The 22,388-nt window shown below is 47.2% G+C and overlaps 1 protein-coding gene across 3 annotated transcripts; it reads left to right on the forward strand.

Moving 5' to 3' along the window:
- Nucleotides 1-1,377: 1,377 nt before the first annotated feature.
- Nucleotides 1,378-22,030, forward strand: LOC311021086 (uncharacterized protein). Of its 3 annotated transcripts, none has more exons than XM_084021403.1 (21): nucleotides 1,378-2,278; nucleotides 2,362-2,415; nucleotides 2,610-2,785; nucleotides 2,880-2,922; nucleotides 3,079-3,204; nucleotides 4,623-4,730; nucleotides 4,807-5,025; nucleotides 5,452-5,598; nucleotides 5,677-5,904; nucleotides 6,012-6,230; nucleotides 6,339-6,485; nucleotides 6,560-6,802; nucleotides 6,955-7,152; nucleotides 7,235-7,471; nucleotides 7,680-7,784; nucleotides 8,086-8,223; nucleotides 9,000-9,107; nucleotides 9,297-9,334; nucleotides 11,274-13,707; nucleotides 13,799-13,901; nucleotides 20,311-22,030. In XM_084021403.1, the coding sequence occupies exons 1-21, from the start codon at nucleotides 1,598-1,600 to the stop codon at nucleotides 20,361-20,363; spliced, it is 5,805 nt and encodes a 1,934-aa protein (XP_083877529.1). In that variant the 5' UTR covers nucleotides 1,378-1,597; the 3' UTR covers nucleotides 20,364-22,030. The 3 variants fall into 3 exon arrangements, with proteins under 3 accessions (XP_083877529.1, XP_083877527.1, XP_083877528.1); XM_084021401.1 differs by lacking the exon at nucleotides 20,311-22,030 and adding an exon at nucleotides 18,905-20,304; XM_084021402.1 differs by lacking the exon at nucleotides 20,311-22,030 and adding an exon at nucleotides 14,433-19,001.
- Nucleotides 22,031-22,388: the final 358 nt, after the last annotated feature.

Below are 22,388 nucleotides of genomic sequence, written 5' to 3' on the forward strand. Positions count from 1 at the left end.
AGTTGTACTCTCACCCAATGTGGCCTGCCTGAGGAAGGAGAGGGCCCCCAGAGTGCCACCAGCCATGGACTGGGACAATCCTGCCATCTTCCCTGATGACGACAGTGGTCGGCTGGTCAGGGACCAATATGTGTTAAATTATTTGAGTTAATATGCATGCTTTAAATTGAAGTTAAATGTGTCCTGCAGTGGCAGAGGAATTTGTGTGTTTTTCTGTGATTTAATTTAAATTGATTTGACCTCTCATGACGTTTGTGCTGTGTGTATACAAGCTGTGCAGGGAGGCTACTGCTCCATTCATTTGTCTGTTCATTTGATGTGTATGGATTTGTCCTGCATTTATTTCAGTGTGCAGACATACGGGTTGTATTATATACAGACCTTTGAATGTGTATTTATCCTTGTGTTGTATATTATGCTTTGATTCTCTGCTTTCCAGAGTCACTGTGTGACTTCAGTTTGGAAAGGAGCTGATGGTTTACCTGTTTTGCTCTATCCTTAATCAATAAAGGACATAATGTTAAACTTTGATGTGTATTTATATTTATATGGGATGTGTATTTTATACGACGGAGTATTAGGGCCACACTGAGGAAGAAAGAAAGTCATACATTTATGAGACTGGTTCTTTCTGCGGAAAAGATGCATTTTCTTGCATATTCTTTTTAAAGTCCTGATACTTATGACAATGTGATGCTGATGTGCCAGAAGATTAAGTATCTCCTTGTTTGTGAAACCTACACTGAAGTACAATTCCACAAAATGCTCCACAGCCCTCAATTTAACAACTCTCCTCCTCTAAAACAACGGGTTACAATATTATGACTTTATTCTCGAAGTCTGTGAATTTTTATTTTTTCTCTGTGGCTCTTATATTCCGTCATTTTACATATAGCCTTATAGTCTATGGGAAACTGTAAATTATCTAATGATAGCAACATCACCTAAAATCATAATTTTGATCATAATGAATGATTATTAATGATCACAAACGTTTAAATAATGACAGTGGTTCTAGTTATATGTGATAATGTGTAGTGGGCAGTGGAATAACTACTGGTTTCCGGTTGTGGTGACTGCTGACTGAGATAAGGGATGAGATTAAATAGATCCTGGAACTTAGCCTGGTCTGGAGCAGGCTCACTCCACAGAATGAATCTCCATGGTAACTTATACCATAACATATCCTACTGCCCCTTATCCTAGTTTTGTGCAACGGACCCCTGGACATGTCATACTCGTTGAGTGTCCTCAGATCGTTTGTTGCTGTGACACTGTAAATGGGTGATGGTGTAGTAACGCCTCCAGCCGGCGGGGGCAGCAGAGCGCTATAGGCACCGCGTCTGCCTTAAAAAACTACATAGAAGAAGACGGAGACGATCACAGCAACGCTTCAGCCGTGTTTGTTTTCGGCCTTGAGCTTCAAACTGTAAACTTCCCGCGTTCAAACACGTTCATGTCGGTAAACCGACTCTCTGTGACGTCATGATACTTACGGACACGCAACTGTCGAGTTAACCGACTGTGTTTTGTTGCTTAGCCACTTAACTCGGTAGCTAGCTGTTGGCCGTTAGCCTAGCTTAGCCTTTTTGAGGAAATGGGACGAGGACGAGGACCGACGCGGACCCGACCCCACATGGGACCGCCGGGCGATGACGGACCCCCATTCGACATGGGTCCACCGGGCTGGGGCCCTCCGCCTCCGGGAGGTTGGGGTCCTCCGCCCCCCGGGGGCTGGGGTCCTCCGCCGCCGGGAGGCTGGGGCCCTCCGCCGCCCGGTGGATGGCCTCTGCCGCAGGATGAGTGGGCGCCCCCCCCCGGAGGCTGGGCCCCCCCGCCGCCCGGAGGATGGGGACCCAGGGACCTCCCACCGCACGGGTGGTTACCCAGAGGAGCCTCCCCGCCGCCGGGCTGGGGGCCCCACCCCGACGACTGGAGACCCCCCCATCCAGACGACTGGAGACCCCCCCACCCCGACGACTGGAGACCCCCTCACCCAGACGACTGGAGACCCCCCCACCCCGACGACTGGAGACCTCCTCACCCCGACGACTGGAGACACCTTTACCCCGAAGACTGGAGACCTCCTCCGGGCTGGGGACCCCCTGGTTGGGGTCCGGAACGTCCCCCTGAGCCGTGGGGGCCCGAGCCTGTACCCCCGGTCCTTCCACCGGACCCGGCAGCCTACGGACCGGTGCCCATACCTCCGATCGCCCCTCCAGCCTGCGTGGCCCCGGTGGGCTTCCCGGGCTACCCCCCTCCCGGCTGGACCAGCGAGGTGAGCAGCGGGACGTCTTCGTGTTCACGTCTCCGGCATTGATCCTGAATAGTATTGATTGATCAGATTGTCTCTGTGTTCAGACCGCCGCCGTGGAGGAGCCGATGCTGAACCCGCCGCCGGACCAGCCTGAGTGGGTGAGTCCAGACCAGGTCCACAGGACCACTCCACACAGACTTGACCTACAGGTTTAAACCAGAACTGTGATCCAGTTTAAGAACTTCTGGTGGATTCTCGTCACCCCTGGGACCAGATTCCACCGTGGGCCGGTTCTACTGGTCCCTGATACCAAGACCTCTAGTGAGTCTGAATCTCGTCTGTCCTCTTCCAGATCAAAGCGTTGATCTCAGCTCCGGCGTCCGAGTCGACTCCGGGGGAAACCAAACCTCCCGGCGAGGAGCCGGCCGGCGCCACGACCCCTGCGGCCGATCCCACCCCCAAACCTAAACCTGATGCCAGCCGGATCAATAGAGCACTGGGGCTGCTGGGAAAACGCACGTTTGATAAGTGAGTGGTTTTATTGACAGCATGAGCTTTCAGTCATATATCACTGTTCTTCTTCTTCGGTGGTGTTTGAGCGTCCGTGTGTTTGTGTCCTCAGACCTCCTCCAGGCCGGTCCACGGGGATCATCTCCTTCATCGGGGTAACCTCTGCTTCTGCTTGTTGCCGTTGGTAACGGGAAGCTCCCGTCTCACTGTCAACCACTTCTGATGAAGTTATTGATCCGTTTTAACGAGAAACAGGTTCAGCAGAGACGAGCTGACTAATTCTAATAATTCTGTGAATCTGTGATCCTCAGCCGTCCTTCGGCTACATCGAGAGAGAAGATCTGGAGAAGTTCACCTTCAGCTTCGCTGCCTTCTTTGGAAACCCCAAAGCCATGACGCCCGGGGTCAGAGTTCACTTCACCGCCTGCAAGGAGAAGGTGAGGCAGCGCAGCAGCACACACATCGGGGGGTCATCAAAGGTCACGTTTTATTAAATTTAGTTTAAAGGCGGGTCCACACCGCACCGACTGCCCGACTTGCGTCGGTAAATGAAGTCGGGCTACTTAATATGGCCGACTTTAATGGCGGATTACACATTTGAATCGGCTGAAATGAACGCCGACGTGGGCCGATTCGAGCGACCACACCAAGGAGACTCATGTCACGGACGCCGACTCTCTCATACCCCTTTTCCACCAACGCGAACCATAGTTCAAGAGCCGGGCCGGTGCCATGCTGGTTCGCAGTTGGTTCAACTTGCGAACCGTCCGAGAACCTGTTTGCGTTTCCACCGGCTAGAGAGCCCAGAGAACCACGTCATTACGTCACTGTATACGTCTGAGGTTTCCCCGCAGCGCTAATTTCAAGCATAGCAGACATGTCTCTTCAGAAGAAGTGTTTATTTTGGTAAATAATACAATAACAATAAAACACACAAAATACTAAAATCACAACATTTGTTTAAAGTGTAGAACAGTGTGTGATCAATAGATCAGAGTGTTTGATGTTTAGTCTGCAGGTTGGACCTCCGTTCAATATCGCCGATGTCCGACAGCTCTACAAACAAACACAGAGAACAGCGGTTTAATCACAAACGTGTCCACGACACTGCGAACACAGATGTTATGTTACGTTGGTAGTTGGTAACGTTTAGTGAGCCAACGGCAGTCAGAAAGTGGCATGCTAACGTTGTTGTTAGCAATATCACGCTAGCTGGCTAGCTAGCCGGTCAGCCTACATTACCCGAGGAAGCAAAGCCACTAGTTGCTGCTGTTATGAACGTAATCACTAGCTTGGTCAACTAAACAGAAATGTGTCGTTAGTTTGCAACGAGGTGAAACATTTTAAAAGTGAAACTTACCGGGAACAGTAACGTTAGTAAAACTCCGCAGTGGCGTATTTTCCCCCGTTGCCTCGAGCGTTAACCCCGCCCCCAGCCCCTAACGTAAGCCGGGCCCGGTTCCAGCCCAGCAAGGAGTTGGGGCCGCTCGGGAACCAGTTTTCCAGGCCGAGAGCCGGCTCTTTGTCTGTGGAAACAGGAAGAACTGGTTCGCGATTGGGCACCGGCTCCGAACCGGCCCTCAAAATGCCTCGGTGGAAAAGGGATATCAAAGACGCCGATTTTCGGTCCGGTGTGGACCCGCCTTAAGAGATACAATCCTGAAGGAGAAATCAGTTTAGTTTGAATTTTGAGTGAGCAATGATGAGTAAGTATAATATTTATATATATATATTAATAACAATATACAATAATAACTTTATTTATACAGCACCTTTAAAACATATATACACACACGCACACACATATATATATATATATAAATAAAGTTATTATTGAAACGTTGGTGTTTGTCAGCTGAACAGTTTGATAGCGACGGATGTGAAAGTGGCTCCTGGAGGAACGGAGAACGTGGACACAGAGATCTATGAGGCCGTCGTCAGTCAGCCCATCTCGGAGCCTCAGGTCAGTACCGACGCCGCTTCCTGTTTCCTGCCTCCTGCTTCCTGTCTCTGACCCGCTGGTTCTGGTCGGTCTGCAGCCCGGCGAGCGTCAGTACCCGGGTCAGGTCCACGTGGACATCGGGCCGCTGAGGACCAGCCTGACCTTCGAGAGGAAGGACAGCACGGTGACGCTGCTGAAGGACGACCGCGTGCTCATCAACCTGCTGACCGACATCGTCAGCGAGAAGAGGAGGGCCACCAACATCAAGCCCAAGATCCCGTCCACCTTCAGCAGCACGGGGGAACGCCGCCAGCAGGTCGGAGCCACTTCCTGTTGCTGAGTACCCGTCAGTAGTGAAGGCTTAACGTGGTACCTCAAAGTTCAGACCACAGAAATCATTCTAATCACGCTAACAGTGCGCTTCAGTCGCTCTCCTGGCGGTGGCATCGTTTCCATGGTGACGGAAACAATCCGTTTATAACGGACGCTTCTTTTATCGTCCACCGTCGTTTATTGTTTGTTGGTGTTTTTATTATTGAATGCCAACACAAGTAAATAACGGATATCCCATCTACACAGACATCCGATACCTACAAATACTAAGTAAATAGTATTTAATGATAACTAAGTAAATAAATGCTTCCTTATGGATTCTCCCGTGTATTTCTACACACATCAGCAGGTATGAGTGTTGATAATAATAAATGAGGGATTCTCTCTGAGGGTGTTGTGATGCTTCCAGGGCGTCATCGTCAGCCTGCAGGACGACGAAGGCGTGATCAGGTGTGAGGAGCACGGCGAGCTGCCCTTCAACGCCAAAGAGAACTTCAGTGATGTGGAGTTGACCGGCGAGGACGTCGGCGAGGAGGTGGAGTTCACCGTCGTCACGGTGAGGACTCGTCGCTGTCGGGGATGCGTCTCCCCTTCCTGTCCCGGGGTTTGATTGTAGAGTGTTGTCTGTCCACAGCTGAGGGCGGGGAAGCAGGCCGTCAGGATCCGGCGAGTAAAGGAGCCCCTCCTCCTGACGCTGTCTGCTGCCACGGCAGCTGCCGCCGCCATCGCCGAGCAGGCCGACAGCAATGAAGACGGGTCACACTACGAGAAGGGCGGAGTCAGAACGGAGCTGGGTGTCAACCTGAAGCTGGACACGGAGCTATACGAGGGCATCGTCAGCCAGCCAATCATAGAGCCCACGGTGAGTTAGTCACATGACCGAACGCTAGGGTCACCTGACAGACTAACTGGTTCTAACTACTGGTTCTGCTGGCCTTACTGGTTCTCATGGACCCTGTCTCTCTGCAGCCCAACATGCCGGGGTACCCAGGTCAGATCCACGCCAACATCGGGCCGCTGAAGACCAACGTGACCTTTGACCACCGGGACTGTGGCGTCACGCTGTTGAAGAACGACCACGTGTTGATCAACCTGCTGGTTGACATGGTAACGAGGAAGAGGAGGGCGGCCAACATCAAGACCAAGATCCCCTTCACCTTCAGCTACACCAAGGAGAAGAGAGAGCTGGTACCACCCACACACACACACACAAACACACACACACACACACACACACACACACACACACACACACACACACACACCTCTGACCCCTGACCCCTGGCTGTGTTTCAGGGCCTCATCACCTTTCTGGGCCCTGATGAAGGCATTGTGAACTCAGAGGAGCACGGCGAGCTACCCTTTGACATCTGTGAGAACTTCAGCGAGATCAAGTTCAACGCCGGCGACATCCACAAGGAGGTGGAGTTCACGGTTGCCATGGTGAGTGTGACGGATGCTGCTGTCGCCGCGGTGTGAAGGCGCCTGGCGTCCTGACGTCATCCTTGTTCCCGCAGGTGAAGTCAGAGAAGAGAGCCATCCGACTGCTGAGGACCAAGAGGGTGGAGGACCAGATCCTGGAGGAGCAGAAGAGACGGGAGGAGGAGCAGAAGAGGAAGAGAAGGGAGGAGGAGGAGAGGAGAAGACAAGAGGAAGAGGCGAGGAAGAGGAGGGAGGAGGAAGCGGAGGAGCGAAGCAGAGAGGAGGAGAGGAAGAAGAGGGAGGAGGTGGCGGCGGCACTGGCGGCCGCCAAATGCAGAGTAAGATTTAACTTCTTTATTTTAGTCCTCAGTTTGGGTTCAGGATTTAGTTTAGTTTGAGTTTAATTTGGGATTCATTGTAGTTGTCGTGTTTAATTTCAGATCGAGTTCAGTGTGAGGTTTAATGTAAGTTTAAACGTCTTCTCCTGCAGTGGACGCCTCATGGTCCCCTGATCAGAAACCCCGACACGCTGGACGACCTCAGCAAGGAGCGATTCCAAGGCACCGTTCTCAAAGCCATCTCCAAGTTCCCTCGGAGGGAGATCAAGAAGGAGCCAGAGGAGAACAAGGAGGAGAACAAGGAGGAGAACAAGGAGGAGCCAGCAGCCAGAGGAGCGCTGCTCGGACAGGTGCGACAGAAACCTGGCAGACCGGGTTGTGACATCATTTCTTACATTTCCGTCAGCAGAGCTGATGTGTTGTTTCCTGCAGGTCAAAATTAAAGTGGAGAGAATGGATGAAGAGGTGAAGGGACAACGTGAAGAAGAGGAGGGAAAGGTGCAGATGAAGCAGGAGGAGGAGGTGAAGAAGAACCAGTCATCTCAAGCCGGAGGAGCGGCGGGGCCGGAGATGGGTCGGTTGGTGATGACCATTGACGGCCAGCAGAAGCTCCTCTCCTTCGGGGTCAACGACCTGCTGAGCACCGCCACCATGCTGGATGGGGACAAGGTACGAGTCCAGGACCCAGAGTCCAGGACCCAGAGCTGGACTTACAGACCAGATTAAACTTAAAACGATTGATAACCTGAGAGAAAATGCTTTCATGTTTAGGTTTATATATTTGTATTTTTATCTAAAATGAGCAGCAGCTTCAGGAAACTGGAGTTTGATTCTGAAGTTCTTTAGAGTTTAACTTCTTGATCTGTCTGGTCTATAGGTCCGGTTCAACGTCGCCACCCATCGTGAATCCAAAGAGGAGCGAGCGACCTTCGTGGAGATCCTCCCCGACTCCTTTGAGGAGTCCATCGAACAACGGAGGAACGTAAGACTTAGAGACTGAAACTACATCTGCTGTATGTTTGAGTGTCGAGGTTCAGACGGAGTGGAGGCTGGACCGGCTGGTGTGTTGGTGTGGTGTGTCTGATGGCGTCCGTCTGTCTGATGGCGTCCGTCTGTCTGATGTCGTCCGTCTGTCTGACGGCGTCCGTCTGTCTGCCTGACGGCGTCCGTCTGTCTGTCTGATGGCGTCCGTCTGTCTGTCTGATGGCGTCTGTCTGTCTGACGGCGTCCGTCTGTCTGTCTGATGCCGTCCGTCTGTCTGATGCCGTCCGTCTGTCTCCCAGGGCATCGTGATCGAGTTCTCTCACGCCTCTGGACTCATCAAGTGTTCCCAGAATCCTCAGCTCTACTTCCACATGTCCGAGGTCATCGAGAAGAAGAGACTGGAGCTCAACGAGAAGGTGGAGTTCAGCGTCGTCCCGGTGAGTCCTCCTTTAAGCCCTGATTATGCTTCCGCGTAGTGATCACGCAACGGCCACGCAGTTGCTTGGAGACCGTGATGGTTCTGCGTTGGGTTTACGTGTCGAAATGCAATTCAAAGCCACACCGGTAAAGGGCGCTGTGTTTTTTGTAAAGACTGACCGACCGACCGAGACTCTTGACGTATATCGTCGTAGCCTCGTTATAGCGTATTTGTTTACCTTCCGGCTTTAAACATCCACATTTTTTCAGAACTTGGTGTTTTATTTCTTTGTGCAAAAGCGAGAAGGTGCAAACAATAAAACGAGGTGAAAACAATAAAAGTAGCCTATTAAAAGTTTAAATGGCGGTGTTTATGAGTGGAAACCGGATAGCGGTCTCCAGCGGATGTAGTTAGCGGACCAATCACAGCCAAAGCCGCTGCGTTGGTGTTGCGTCACCTCGACGCGCGTCTAGGATTTTTGGGAGGTACACGTCAGGCCCTTGCGTTGGACGTAAGGGGGGACCGCAAGGACGTAAGGGGTCCGCAAGCCCCCTTGCGCTGTGTCGACGCGGAAGCATAATTCAGCCTTTACTCTCAGTCATACATTCTTGAGTATAGTGCAGGAGGTTTATATTGAATAACCTATAGTTAAGAGTCAGGTTGACTCGGGACCAAAAGCCGGGATGTTTAGATCTTCATAACCAGTGTGGTAAGAAGGTCTTCTAAAGTGGTATCTGGTGAAGGTTTCAGTAGTCCAGGTCTGGTCAACCTTGTTGGTGTTCTTGTTCTTCCCAGCATGAAACGGCGGAGGGCGGCCATCAGGCCATCAGGATCAAACGCTTCACGGAGAGCGTTTTCTTCCCCGTTCGGAAACTGGGCGGAGTCGGAGCCAATAAAGGAAAGGTGAGGAGTACTTGTATTTTTGTTGTTAATTAATTTCCCAAGTTATCTGGACCCAAGAAATGTATAAATGACAGAATATATCTACGATATAAAAGCTGGTCTCTCTGAATGTTTCTGTTGCAAAATTTTTGTATGACATTAAAGTTGGCCGAGATGATTCTTATTTTTTTTTGTGTGTTTTGTTGGTAGATGACCATCAAGCTGGGAAAAGCTTCAGAAGACACCGAGTGAGTGATGTATTTTTAATTTGTTCTATTCGAACACAAAAGAATGACATGTTAAGAAAAGGATGCTTCTTCTTCTTTTATTCTTTTATTATGTTATAATATAAGAATAAAAAAAATTATATAAAATTGAAATTATATATATATATATATTAGGGGTGGGTAAAAATATCGATTCAGCAATGCATTGCGATTCTTTTCCCCGCAATTCAATATCGATTCAGCAATCTTCTGAATCGATTCAAGCCCCTGGCCAGTGGGGGCGCTGTGACCGACACCCTCGTGTGATTCGCGCTGTATGGACGGGGGCCGCACTAGACCAAACCATTACAATATGGCGACCGGAGTGAGTACACACCGGCCGTGGAAGCGCCGCGAATAGGCGCGTAGCGGAGCCCGCTTCCTTTCGGCGCCCTTGTTAAGCGATAGTGTCGTTCACACAAGACGCGGAGCGCCACGAATAGGCGCGGCCGTCCCGCGCCGTGAAGCGATCGTTTCGGCGTCTGCTCTATTTTTTGCGCGTCCCGAGAGCGAACGCGTCAGTTCTGGCTAGAGTTCTCAACGGGTCGGCCCAGCCCGACAAACCCGACGGGACCCGAAGTTTCGGGCCGGGTCCGGGCCGAAAAAATACGCAAATGAGCCGGGTCGGGTCGGGCCTCGGGCTTCCTTTTTTTATAAAACACATTTCATTAAAAAATAAAAAATAAAAAAAATTGTAGGTTGTAAATTATATATTGTTTGCTGTGAATCATCGCTGTTCACGTTTGGTCAATCTGGCTGCCTGCTTCATGGGGCAGAGTCAAGGTGCGTGTCCACAGGCAGCGGTGTTTCCCCGCGTCCCATTCATTGTCTATGTGAAAAGCTGTGCAATGCATTCTGGTAGCGTCGCGGCGAATGTCGAGAGACGGCGCGCGAGTTGGCCGCTCCTCATTTGCCTAAAGTTGAAGTCGAATCTACTTTATGCTAATCAGAGGCGCCGGGCTCGACTCGCCGCCTCGGGAACGCTCGCGAACGCTCGCAAAAATGTGTTGTTTAAAGGAGAGCGCCTGTCAATCATCCTCTAGTGGCAGCCCACCAAGCGTGCAATACCGGGAAGCGGCGCGTCCACTCGCGTTTAAAATCGCCCCTGTGGACACGCACCTTAAGTTTCATTTGAATTCACGTCTGCTGTCTGTCTGATCGTGATAACAAGTGTATGAGGAAAACAATGCAGGCGCGCGGGGGGTCGGGTTCGGGCCGACAATTCATGCTGGTGTGTCGGGCTGCGTCGGGTTCGGGTTTAAAAAACCCGCGGGTCGGGTCGGGCTGTAATTTTCAGGCCCGTTGAGAACTCTAGTTCTGGCAGTAAATCACACAGTAGCTGTGTCCCAATTCAGGGTCTGCAGCCACAGCTAAAGAAACACGAGACAATCTGGCCAATTTTCAAAATAAAAGCAATTTTCAAAATAAAATACCGCGATTGACAAATGCGATCATAGTTGTGTATCTCAACTCGCACTGGGAAACAGGAAGAGAAAATACATTTAATAAATGTGAAGAGTAGATAAACAAATATGTGCATTTCAACGGTATATCTGCACTACTACTGTCTACTACCATAGCTTCCGCGGCCGGTGTGAACCCATTACATGCACTGTAGTTCAGTGTTTAAGCAGTATCCTGTTTTATCATGCTATGAGTTATACCACGGCTGTTCATAAGGCATGAAACTAAATAAATTATTTGAAAAAATGATTTGGTACTCTTACTTGTGTATTTCTACTTGAAACTGAATCGATATCGAAGCATTTCAATCAATATCGAATCGAATCGATATTGAATCGAATCGTGACCCAACGAATCGAAATCGAATCGAATCGTGAGATTCTAAACAATACCCAGCCCTAATATATATATATATATCCTGTTTCCAACGGGTCTCACTTAAACTCTGACATGTCAGGAAAGAAAAACCGGAGACGGACAAGCTGAAGGCGGTGGTGAAAAATCTCAGAACGCAGGACAGCAAGACCGGCATCGCCAAAAGGGATTACAGCGCCACTCGCCGTAAATATGGCAGAAGTAGGAGCAGAAGTCCAAGTAGGAGTCGGGCCAGGAGTAGGAGCAAAAGTAGAAGCAGGAGTCCTCCCAGAGACCAGTTTGGGCGCATCATCAAAAAGAGGCGCAGCCCCAGTGTAGACCGTGACCGTAAGAGCAGCAGGTACAGGCGAAGCCGGAGCAAAGAGAGGCCCAGCAGGCCCACCAAGAGCAGCACCAAGAGCAGCACCAAGAGCCACAGCAGGAGTCGCAGCCGGAGTCGCAGCAGGAGCAGCGAGAGGAGCAAAGACCGGGTTATGAAGAAGAGGAGCAAAGTCAGCAGAGAGCTTGAGGAGAGTCACAAGAGGAGGAGGGAGTTGAGCCCTCCCAGGGTGTGTGGAGTCGTGGATGACGAGCTTGCGAGGAAGAAGCGGGAGCTGGAGGAGCTGAACGACATGATTGCCTACAAAAAGTCGCTGGTGGACGTAGACCCTGGACAGAGGACCTGCATAGACTATGACCATGGCCGCATCGCCGTCCCAGTCACTGAGTACAAACCAGTCCGGTCTATCCTAAAGAAACGACCAGACAGACCCGATTACCACCATCACCCTTCTCAGCCCTATGAAGATCCTTATTATGACCGACCATACAGTCCTTACGAACGCCCCGCTGATCGGTACGCCAGCCACTCCTACCCCGACCGCCCTTATGGAGAGCGTCTCTTCAGTGATCGCCAGTATGAACCTCGACTCTATGGTGACCCTTCCTATAGTGCCCCTCCGCCGTCTGCCCCCAAACGTTACACGGACCGCTACGATGTTTACGATGAACCATATGAGGATCGCTACTATGACCCAGCATATGAAGACCGACCGCACAATGATCCATATCGACCTATCAAGCAGAGCCAGTCTCCAGAGCCTCAGGCTCCCTTACCGTCTTTTCAGTCCAGCCAAGTACCTGCTGCCTCTGCCCAACCGCCCCTGATGAGTACTGCAGCCACTTCATCTTTCCAACCCTCTCTCAGACCTCCTTCTCCAACAGGACCGCCCCCTAGAAGCCCCTCTCCCACACTGAAGAACACAATGCCACATCCGGCACCTCCAACTGTAAAACCACCCCTAGACCGCTTCCTTGACATGCTAAATAAAAAAGTGGTTGCTGAAAAGAAACCGGAACCGGTTCATGTGAATGATGACCTTCTGCCTCATGAGCGAGCGCTTCAGGATGGCAGGGGTTTCTCTCGTATTGTGGGATTGACTCAAGAACAACCCAGCAGCAGTCAAATGGTAGAGATGACAAATCCCCAGCTAAGCCCTAAAAGGTCCTCGGCAGAGAGAACAAGTGAGGAACCAAAGAACAAGACAGAACCCTACGACAAGATCCAAAGTCTCCTCCGTACAATTGGGCTGAAGCTGAGTACAGGAGAGATGTCCAAACTGGCGAGTCGAGCCCAAGAGAAAATCTATAGCCCTAAGTCCTCATCCACAGAAAGAGAGACTATGCCATTCCCAAAGGGAGAACTACAACGAATGAGAACAGGTTCTGTTGAATCGGATCACATCCATTCCCCCTCGCCGGCCAGGTCCTCCAGTTTGGAGCCACTCAGCAGATCTAAAGTTGTCTCGGAGTATGAAGGATTCCTGGACCAGCAGGAGTTGGAGGCACTACAGAGGGCGCAACAGCTGCAGAGTCTTACTAAGACAATGGAGAGCACACCCTCCACCACTCCTCCTCCAAAACCTCCTGCTGGGCCCCCACCTGCCCACTACCAACATCCATCACTGCCAGTAAACTGGCAACTTGGAGTCACATCCCAGATTCCTCCAGAACTGAGCTCCACATCCCCCAACTTGGGCACTCCAGTTTATCTTGCTGCTGGTCAACCACCCCACAGATTAGGACTTCCCCCAGGACCTCCCCCTGGACCCCCTCCACGGCGTCCTGTGCAGCTTCCTCCAGGACCTCCCCCTGGACCTCCACCCCGGCGGCCTACCGGACAACCTCCGTTTGTTCCACCCTCTAGTCATGATGTCTTACCTTTCATTGGCCAATCTGCTGTTGCTCCTCCCCTTAACTCCACCAGTCCTTTGCAGCCTTTAACCACTGCCGCAGTGTCACCCCCGTCATCAACACCCACCACATCGAGTCCAGCCAATGATAACCAATCAACTATCTCTACAACGGTGGCCAGATGCCTGAAGGTCATCGAGACGGTGAAATCTCTTGCTGTGCAGCCACCAGCAAAACCAGTCAAATCAGTCCAGTTCAGCTTACCGACGGTGTCTCCATCAGACTCCAGTCCTCAGACCTCGACGGAGACAGATGATGAGATAAAGACCAAGCAGAAGGAGAAGGTATGACTGGCAGTGGTAATAGAAATGATAAGGAAGTCATGTTTCAGCTGCAGAGGATCAAATCTTAATGAGGTCTTTGTTTATGTTGCAGCTGGATTTGTATAACCAGAGGGTTTTGGAAAAGAGAGAACAGCACTACAAGGATTGGCTCGGCCGCAAGAAAGAGTGGAAGGATGGCATTCGGACCTTCCCAGGTATCAGATCTTGTTCAGTTACACTCAATTTATCTAGCACCCTTTGGATTGCCGAGTAAAGAAGATGGTTATATTGTTGCCATGCTAGTTCTTCGAAGACAGCAATTTTCAAGTCAATAGCTTCTTGTAATTTATTTAACGTTTAGGGCTAAGGATGACAGAGACATTTTGTTCTTGTAGTTACTTACAGGTACTTTGAACAGGTTAAAAAATATTTATTTTTCCAAGACAGCCGGGCTTTGGCGAGAAAACCGGACTAAGTTCATTTACCACATCTCCAGAGATAAGGTAGAAATGTTAAAAAAATTAACATGATGGAAGTATCTTGTTTGTATCATCTGGATGTAACTAAAGCATACATATTTAATAAGCCAGACTTCATCAGCCCTGTTAGGCCCCCTGGTAGACCGGTCTACAGCTGGGGTGGCCTTGCAGTCTCTCTAGGATTTCATTCAGTTGGCGTAGCTCCACCACAACATTACCGAATGTCTTGCACATTATCATGGTGTATCTTTTTTCATTTTGTGATAGAGATCGAAGATCACGACAAGAAGGTTTGTCCTGGAAATGGCTTTGCTTTTGTCAATTTTTCTTGCATCTTTTGTGCTCTTCCAGTACCACCAACATGTGGTTGCATTATTCAAGGGAGGAACATTCAGCTACCGCGAACCTTCTGATGCAGAAACTTAGATACCACGACATCGTGACATGGAGCCTTAAACCCGCTTTTAAGGTTTCCTGCATTTCAGAAGCGCGTTGCGGCGCTCGTTAGCCGAGCCTAGTGGTTCGTCCCAGCAATCAAGAAAAGAAGCCAACTGCAATCTCAACTCCACAAAGTAAAATCTTTTTCCTCTTCATATGGTGACACCATTGTTAACTTGTCTAAAGTTACCAGACGTCTAGACAGCACTATCTAGTCAGATGAGCTTATGAGAGGTTAAGTTAGACATGTTTTCAGCAAGCTTAAGTATTCTTTGAATGTGCTGATACTATACCCGAGTTCCAGTGCTGATAGCAACACTATATTCTTGATTAAAGTATAAGTTAACAAAACTATGAAATGGAACAAGCAGTTGTATAAACTTTGGAACCTGACCGTTTTTAGTACTTGATAATACAAAATCATAGTGAGGTGCGATACCCAGCTTTTTGCAATTTTCAAGCTAGTGTTTCGAGGTACGGTTATAACAGCTTAAATACGGTAACACTCAGTGGTCAGTGGGTACAGACATCTTCCTTCACCAAAAGGTCTCATACCTGTGCTTTAATGGAATCTGCAGTGACAATCAGAGCCACAACTTATTGAACCCTGTGTAGAGCCGGGTGGAGGCAATGGGTATGCTCTGAATTCTGTATAGAGCACTTAAAGTTGGGTGGTGGCCAAAAATTATGCGACACGTTTGATTGTATAGATACCATTGACTTCATACTCTTCACTATGTGAAGACATCCTCATTGGGACGATTCCTATAGGAACTTGTGTTTGAAGTAGAAGAACAGGTGTCCTACTCTTAACCTGTATAGCTACAGCGGATACTTTCTTTACGACTAGAGGTATAATGCCAAAGAATGTCCTCAAGCAATATGGTCATTCAAAAATATCTTCCCAGTACCTTAGAAGTTGTACTTAAACACAGTGACCACTGAGTGTATACACAGTACAGCTAGCTTAAAAAGCTAATACAAGGCTAATCACCTTGGATTTGATCGAATGTTAATCGATGGTAAAGCCTGTTGTTTAAATAAACCTAGAAATTCCAGTTGCCCAGGAGGAAGACCAAGATAAGGGGTAAACCCCACTAACCACCCAGCCGGTACTACTGTTGGTTGTACCAAGTATGTAGTACTTGGCTAGTACTACCCACGCATACATAGGATCCGTTAGCAGCTGTCTCATGTCAGCTAGTTACGTCGCTAACATCTCCTACACACTTCACATTGATCAACACATCTGTTCCAGGATCCAGAAGACCTTTTAGGATTAGATGGCTGAATATCCAAGGACACGGTCTAGTAAGGAATTCTTAAATGTTACTCACTTGCGTTCTTGTCGGAGCGAATGTAAGAGCTGTTCCTCGACTAGCAGTGTGTAGTATGTTCTGTTTACTGCGTCAGTGCCGTAACGGAAGGTTCGGACGGTGAATACAGGTTTTTGTCCAGAAGCTGGTTAATGCGAGGTGTTGCAACTGTTCTGCTGTTGGCCCTCGACTTTAATAAATCATTTCAGTTTTCTAAGAATTTCATGCAGTTGTGAAATACTTTTAATATAACGACCTTTACATAACAAATGTAAACGTGTACCATGTTTATGAAAGCCGTACGAGTTGTTTTACTTTCTACATCAAGACTTTTTTTGAACAACTTGACTCCTTATTTGCTTTTACTTTGTTGTTTATGATGTTTGAAAGAAGAGTTGTAGTTCAGTCACCAAACCTGGAGTCCGAGTCGAGTTCCAGCCCTCGAGAGTTTGAATCGGAGTCCAAGTCCCAGAGTTGATTGTTGCGAGGTTAGTCACCGAGTTAATGTTGAAGTACCGAGTCGTGACAGAGGTAAGGACGGCATGTCTGAAGACATTCCTGCATCACTGAGGGCATTTCAGAACTGCAGACAGTTTCTTATTTTTATCCACAGATTAGTAACTCTAGCTGGTGCCAGCTAACGTTAGCTCAGCGTCCACCGTCATGTCAGGGGGCGTCAGTTAGATGTCGTTAACTTTAGTAATATCACAGATATAATATGCTTCTTGTGAGTTATATGGCTATTTTTAATGTTAATGTTGCGTAGCAATGTTTCCAAGCTAAATTATTATTTTAATTTTTAGCCCAAATATGTCGAATACAGACTAAATTACCTTCGAAATGCGATAACTGTGAATTAAGACCTTTTTGTGTTGTGAGCCATGATGTAGCTTGATCTTCCAGTCTGTAGCTAACGTTTGCTCAGAAAGCTAATGTTGATAGCTTTTTCCACGGTTATTCTCGAGTATTTCAATGCCACTTGTCCAAGCTACATTACTGTTTAATCAGCTTACTAAGTGGTCACGGTGTTTTAACTGATGAACTTAACTGTGAATTAGGAGCGTTGGGATTCTACGAACTCCCGTTTCCTTTCAGTCTGGAAAACTGTTAGCTGTTAGCTCAGGGAGCTAACGTAGAAAGTTGGCTATCATTAGCTTTGGCGAGCTCAGGTCTGTCATCAATATGGTAAGTAACTCTTTGCTAACATCAACGACTGTGGCACCACGTTAGGATATCATGGTGATTATTAACCATAATTTTATTTAATATTTGTCCACTTTTTTATTGAATTAAGCTCACAAAACAAGTACTGAACATCAGTATTATTAACTTTTTATACCCTCAACATCCTGGACATTAAACTAGGCTGGTGGTTCAGCCTGTGACACTGATGTTAGCTCAAGAAGCTAACGTAGAGATCTGTTAGCATTGTATAGCAGTCGGGTATCGTTATCACTTCGTTATTGATGTTAGTTTTAAGTTGAATCCATGATATCGGGACTTGAACCGGAGTAATATAATTCAGTTTATGATGCCAACAGGTTTATATGTATCGTCGTGTTTTTGCTCAATTCTTTGCTTTTATTTCAGTCTTCGAATCAGCAAAAACACTGACTGTCGCTTATCAGTCGGTGTTTGAACACCCTAACGACAATAAGCCATCTGTCACTTTCGTGCATCTTATCCACCGTGATCACACCGCAAGTCTCATCTTTGCCTTCAAATATGCCGCTCGGGTAACTCGCGTTCCCATGCCTGTGACATCACAGGACGCTCACCCAGCCGAGCAGCTTAGATCGGGTGGATTCATGGAGAGGAGGAAGTCCAGTGTGGAGTCGAGGACAGAAATGGAAAACAATGTTGGATTAAAAAGACAAAACATCCATCAGTCCACCAGCCTCCCTGCTTTCACTATTAAATCATTAATATCCACATAATCGTTTCTCTGTGAGTGAGTTCCAACATATTCAACAATAAATCAAACAAATTCATAGTCGAGCCCAAATGTCGTGGTATTAATCCACATGACGTTTTTGTCTGAGATTCCATTTCCTTCCTCTAAATGAAATACTTGACTTGATACATTGTTAAATAAAGAGGAATTGTTTTAAATGAAGACCAAGTATTGTAAATGTGATACAGTAAAATATTAATGAGGTTCTTATGAAATAACATTTCAGAATCAAATGTTATTTAGTGCTTTCTTGGCCATTTTTTGTTGCATGTTATGTTTCGATGTACAGCCGGCGGTGAAAGTTGCGCTATGTACGTGAACTACGCAGCTAGCTAGGGAGACGATTTAAACACACAGCTGAACGTTTAGTGTCGAACTGTCGAGTAGACGTGAAGAAGTGATAAGTTGCAGAATGACAATATGAATTGTGTTGACGGTGAAGGTAGGTGATCGTTTTTGATCTTTTAACTGCACCAATTGACCAGCTGAAAATGTTCTCGCTCGTCTTAGAACGAGCATGTAATTGCCTTGAATTACACATTTGTCACTAAAATCACAACATTAAACTGAACGTGCTGCTTTCAAGTTCTTAAATGTGGACAAAAATACAATTAGCACAAACGTTTAACGTGATAAGTAGATCACGTTTCTGTTACGTACGTTTTGGCATCAGGTGATGCTAATGCTACTGTATACATGATTGATGTGGTGAGCTAGAAGGCTTTCACCAATAACAAGGTGTTCCTGAATTGAAGCACTAAGTCAGCGTTATGGTATAGAAACAGAATTCTGGGTAAATATTGGGATTGTTGCTGGTTTCACAGTGATCGAGTGACTTTAGTCCAAAAGCGCCTTTAATCTGGTTTATTTAGATGAGTCCAAGAGCAAAAGAAATCCTGGCCCAGGTCTACAGACCCTTCTAGCAGATCTTTGTGAAACCAGCCTGAAGACTTCGGGACGATTTGGATCAACTACTGTGAATGATTGTTGAAGCTTGGTGACTTACAAATGCAATCTGTTAAAACTTCTAGGCGTGCCGGTCACCAGCGAGCCCAAGAACGTTTGGATCTGCGGTCATTCGCTGGTGTACTGGGCGGAGTCCCGGGCCAAGTCTCCGGAGGTAGGTATGCAGCTGGGCATGGACCCCAGCAAGGTGACCATCTGGTGGAAAGGCACCCAGGGCATGACCTGGTCCCAGCTCCTGCCCCAGCTCCACCAGCTGAAGGTGGGCTGGCCCAACCCAGACGTCCTGATCATGCACCTGGGGGGCAACGATCTGAGCACCGACAGCCCCACCGACCTGCTGGCCTCGGTCAAGAAGGATCTGACCTCCATGAGGAGCATCTTCCCTCAGTGCATCCTCGTGTGGTCCAACATCCTCCCCCGGAGGGTGTGGCGCCACTCCACCGATAGCCACGAGGTGGATCTGGTCCGGACCACAGTCAATCGCAGGATCCAGAACATCGTCTCGGAGCTGGGCGGCACCTCGCTGACCCACGACAACATCCGGTGCGGGACCAACACAGGCCTTTATCGGGCCGACGGCGTCCATCTGTCCCCGAAAGGCATCGACATTTTCAATCTAAACCTGCAGGACTTTCTAGAGAAGTGGGAGATGGAACTGACCTAGAGGAAGGGAGGAGGGAGTATCACTTATTTCTGCTTTTATGTTCCTTTATTTCTAATCGTAGCTAGGCGCTCGTATTAATTCTAACACCTGCTACACGTCCACTCGAGCTTGTTAAACCTGTCTAAACTTAAGTGTCTCGTCTTGCAGTTTTATCTTATGTAGGAACCGTCATGTTATACAGAAAACAATAAAACCCATATCAACCAATCTGCTGTTGTATCTCCTTCTTTCCATCTTCTGGATCAGCAGCAGAAACATCCGGTACAGAAGTTCTGATCACGCCTGCAACCCGCCGACAAGGCAGTTCCTCAAACCTTCACCAACCTTAATCTGCTGGTTTCATCGAGCCGAGCGACGTGAAAACCATCTCAGCACGGCTTCTTTGTTCAGTCCGTCTGGATGCTGTAACGCAACCGAACACGTGGTTCAGTTTGAAACGACGTCCTGGTCGGCCAGAAAACGGAACAAACGTGACATTAGTTTCGTTGCTTCAAACTCATTTTTCTTTTGCCGTCTGATAGAAACAAAAACGGAACATTGTTTTTACTACGACACCAGAAGATTAGACTTTGAGACGGTTAGTTGAGGTTGTTGTATTTGATGTTCTTTTTCTGCGTTATCCAAACTGCCGTTATACAGAGCGTTGTCTACTGCTGTTAGAGCTGACGGGAGACGCTGAGATCTGATCCCAGGACAGTTTAGTGGTGGGTGTCACCAGGACACCGGCTCTCCTAGAAGTCATGAGTTATTTTCCACCTGTATTGTACGTGTTGGAGGCGACCAGGTGAGGTTTTGTTTTCTCTGCAGGTTCGAGTCCAGAGGACGCTCACGATGACTTGAGTATTTATCAGGTGACCTGAACGCCTCGGAAACATCAGACACCTCCAGCAGAATCTCAGTCAGACACAGAAGCTTCTCGTTGGACAGTGAAACATATATATTATATATTTATATACAATATATTGCCAAAAGTATTGGCTCACCTGCCTTGACTCGCATATGAGCTTGACATTCCATTCTTAATCCATAGGGTTTAATATGTCGGTCCACCCTCCGTCATTTTACGAGGCCGACCGCTTCTTGTTAAGTTGCTGTAGTTCTCCTGACTGGACTTGTTGCACATATATCCTATCCACTGAGCTCCTGAGAGCGTTCCATTCTTTCACGTTTGTAGAAACGGTCTGCATGCCGAGGTGCTGCTTTTATACACCTCTGACCATGGAAGTGATTGGAACACCTGATTTATATTATTTGGACGGGTGAGTGAAAACGTTTGGCAATATAGTGTGCATGTATGTATGTATGTATATATATATATATATATATATATATATATATATATATATATATATACTGTATATATACACATACACACACGGCTCAAAACTAAGGGAACCTTCATCATCATCAGTCTGACTCAAGGTCAGTTAAACTTCACCAATGATGGTGAATCTGTTTCCATGACAACAGGAGCAATGGAGGTGACGGCAGGACAAGAACCAGCTTCTTGTCTGGTGCTTCTCTAGTTCTGGTTCTGGTCCTCGTCACTACTTGGAGCATGAAGCGGGATCAGGGCTCAGGATTTCAGCGTTGTCACATGACCAGTGACGTAAAGTATAATTTTTATAATGATCTTGTGATTCCAGTTTTAATTTAATAGAATCTGACACTAAACCTAAAATACCACTGTGGTCCAGGACTAGCAGTGAGGTCCCTGGGGGTTCCTGGGGGTCAGTGGGCCAGACCTGGTTTATCATATCATACAAAACCTCTTAGGGGTCGTATCGCTCAGAAGACTCATCTCTGCGAGTCCAGCAGGTCTGATGTTAACATATTAAACTCCCTGAAGACAAAAGTCACTTTTTATTTTTTTTTACTTTGAACAAAAGAAATCAACAGCTTGTACATATTTGTTTCACAAGTGTGTAAATATATTTTATTGTTCCACATAAAACATGTTTTCTATAATTTAACTGAGAAAATGTAAGATTTAAGATGCTCAACAGAAGCATGAATATAATTTAGTTTATATATTAACTCATAAAGCTGCCGATTTAATGTTTACTGAATATAAACATTAAGTTCACTTTTGTTCGAGACGTCTGACATTAAATCCGTTCATTTCTATTGAACAACATTTATTTGGCTGCATATAGTTTAATTATTGTCATCAACATCTAAACTCAAACTGGACTTCTACTAAACTTTCACTTGTTAAATCTGTCAGATATTTAGATAAACGTCATTAATGTGACCGATTAGTTACTTTGATCATAAAATTTACATATAAGTCCATGCGGAATATTTTATCAAATGATGCATTGTAACAGTTCCTAAAAATGTCAAATCTGCTCCATTTAACATTTAAGGACATTTTGGTGATGATTGTATTTCTTTATATTAAGTGATGAATGCAGATCTGAGTTTTCTGCTAATTCGGGTTTCACGTTTGCCATCCACTGAGGATAAAGCAGCATGTACATGTCTGAAATTACTGTTTTATTCAATAAAAATTCTCTAAAATATAGTATTCTGCTGTTTCATTTCGTTTATGGTTGTTAATCTCCATGTCTGCAATTTAAAAGGTTCAAACCGAATTTAGACTTGACATTAACTTTGAGAGAAAATCCATGTTGCAATTAGTTATTTAAAGGTGCAACTACTGTAAGTATTTAAGTAAAGACTGATACAACTATTAATAATAATAGTAATAACCAAGTAACCGATAAATGTATCACAAAGACCTTTGAAATGAATCCTTGTTTTACGCTGTTTAGGAGAGACGACTTAACGGAATACAAACACACCTAAAGGATCCTTCAGTCACTGTTTTAGATTCTTTGTTGTCTGAAGTTGAAGAAAACCTTTAAAGGACCGTTTTATAT

Source organism: Eutrigla gurnardus (genome assembly GCF_963514095.1).
Source record: "Eutrigla gurnardus genome assembly, chromosome: 11".
In the NCBI taxonomy this organism is placed as follows: Eukaryota; Metazoa; Chordata; class Actinopteri; order Perciformes; family Triglidae; genus Eutrigla; species Eutrigla gurnardus.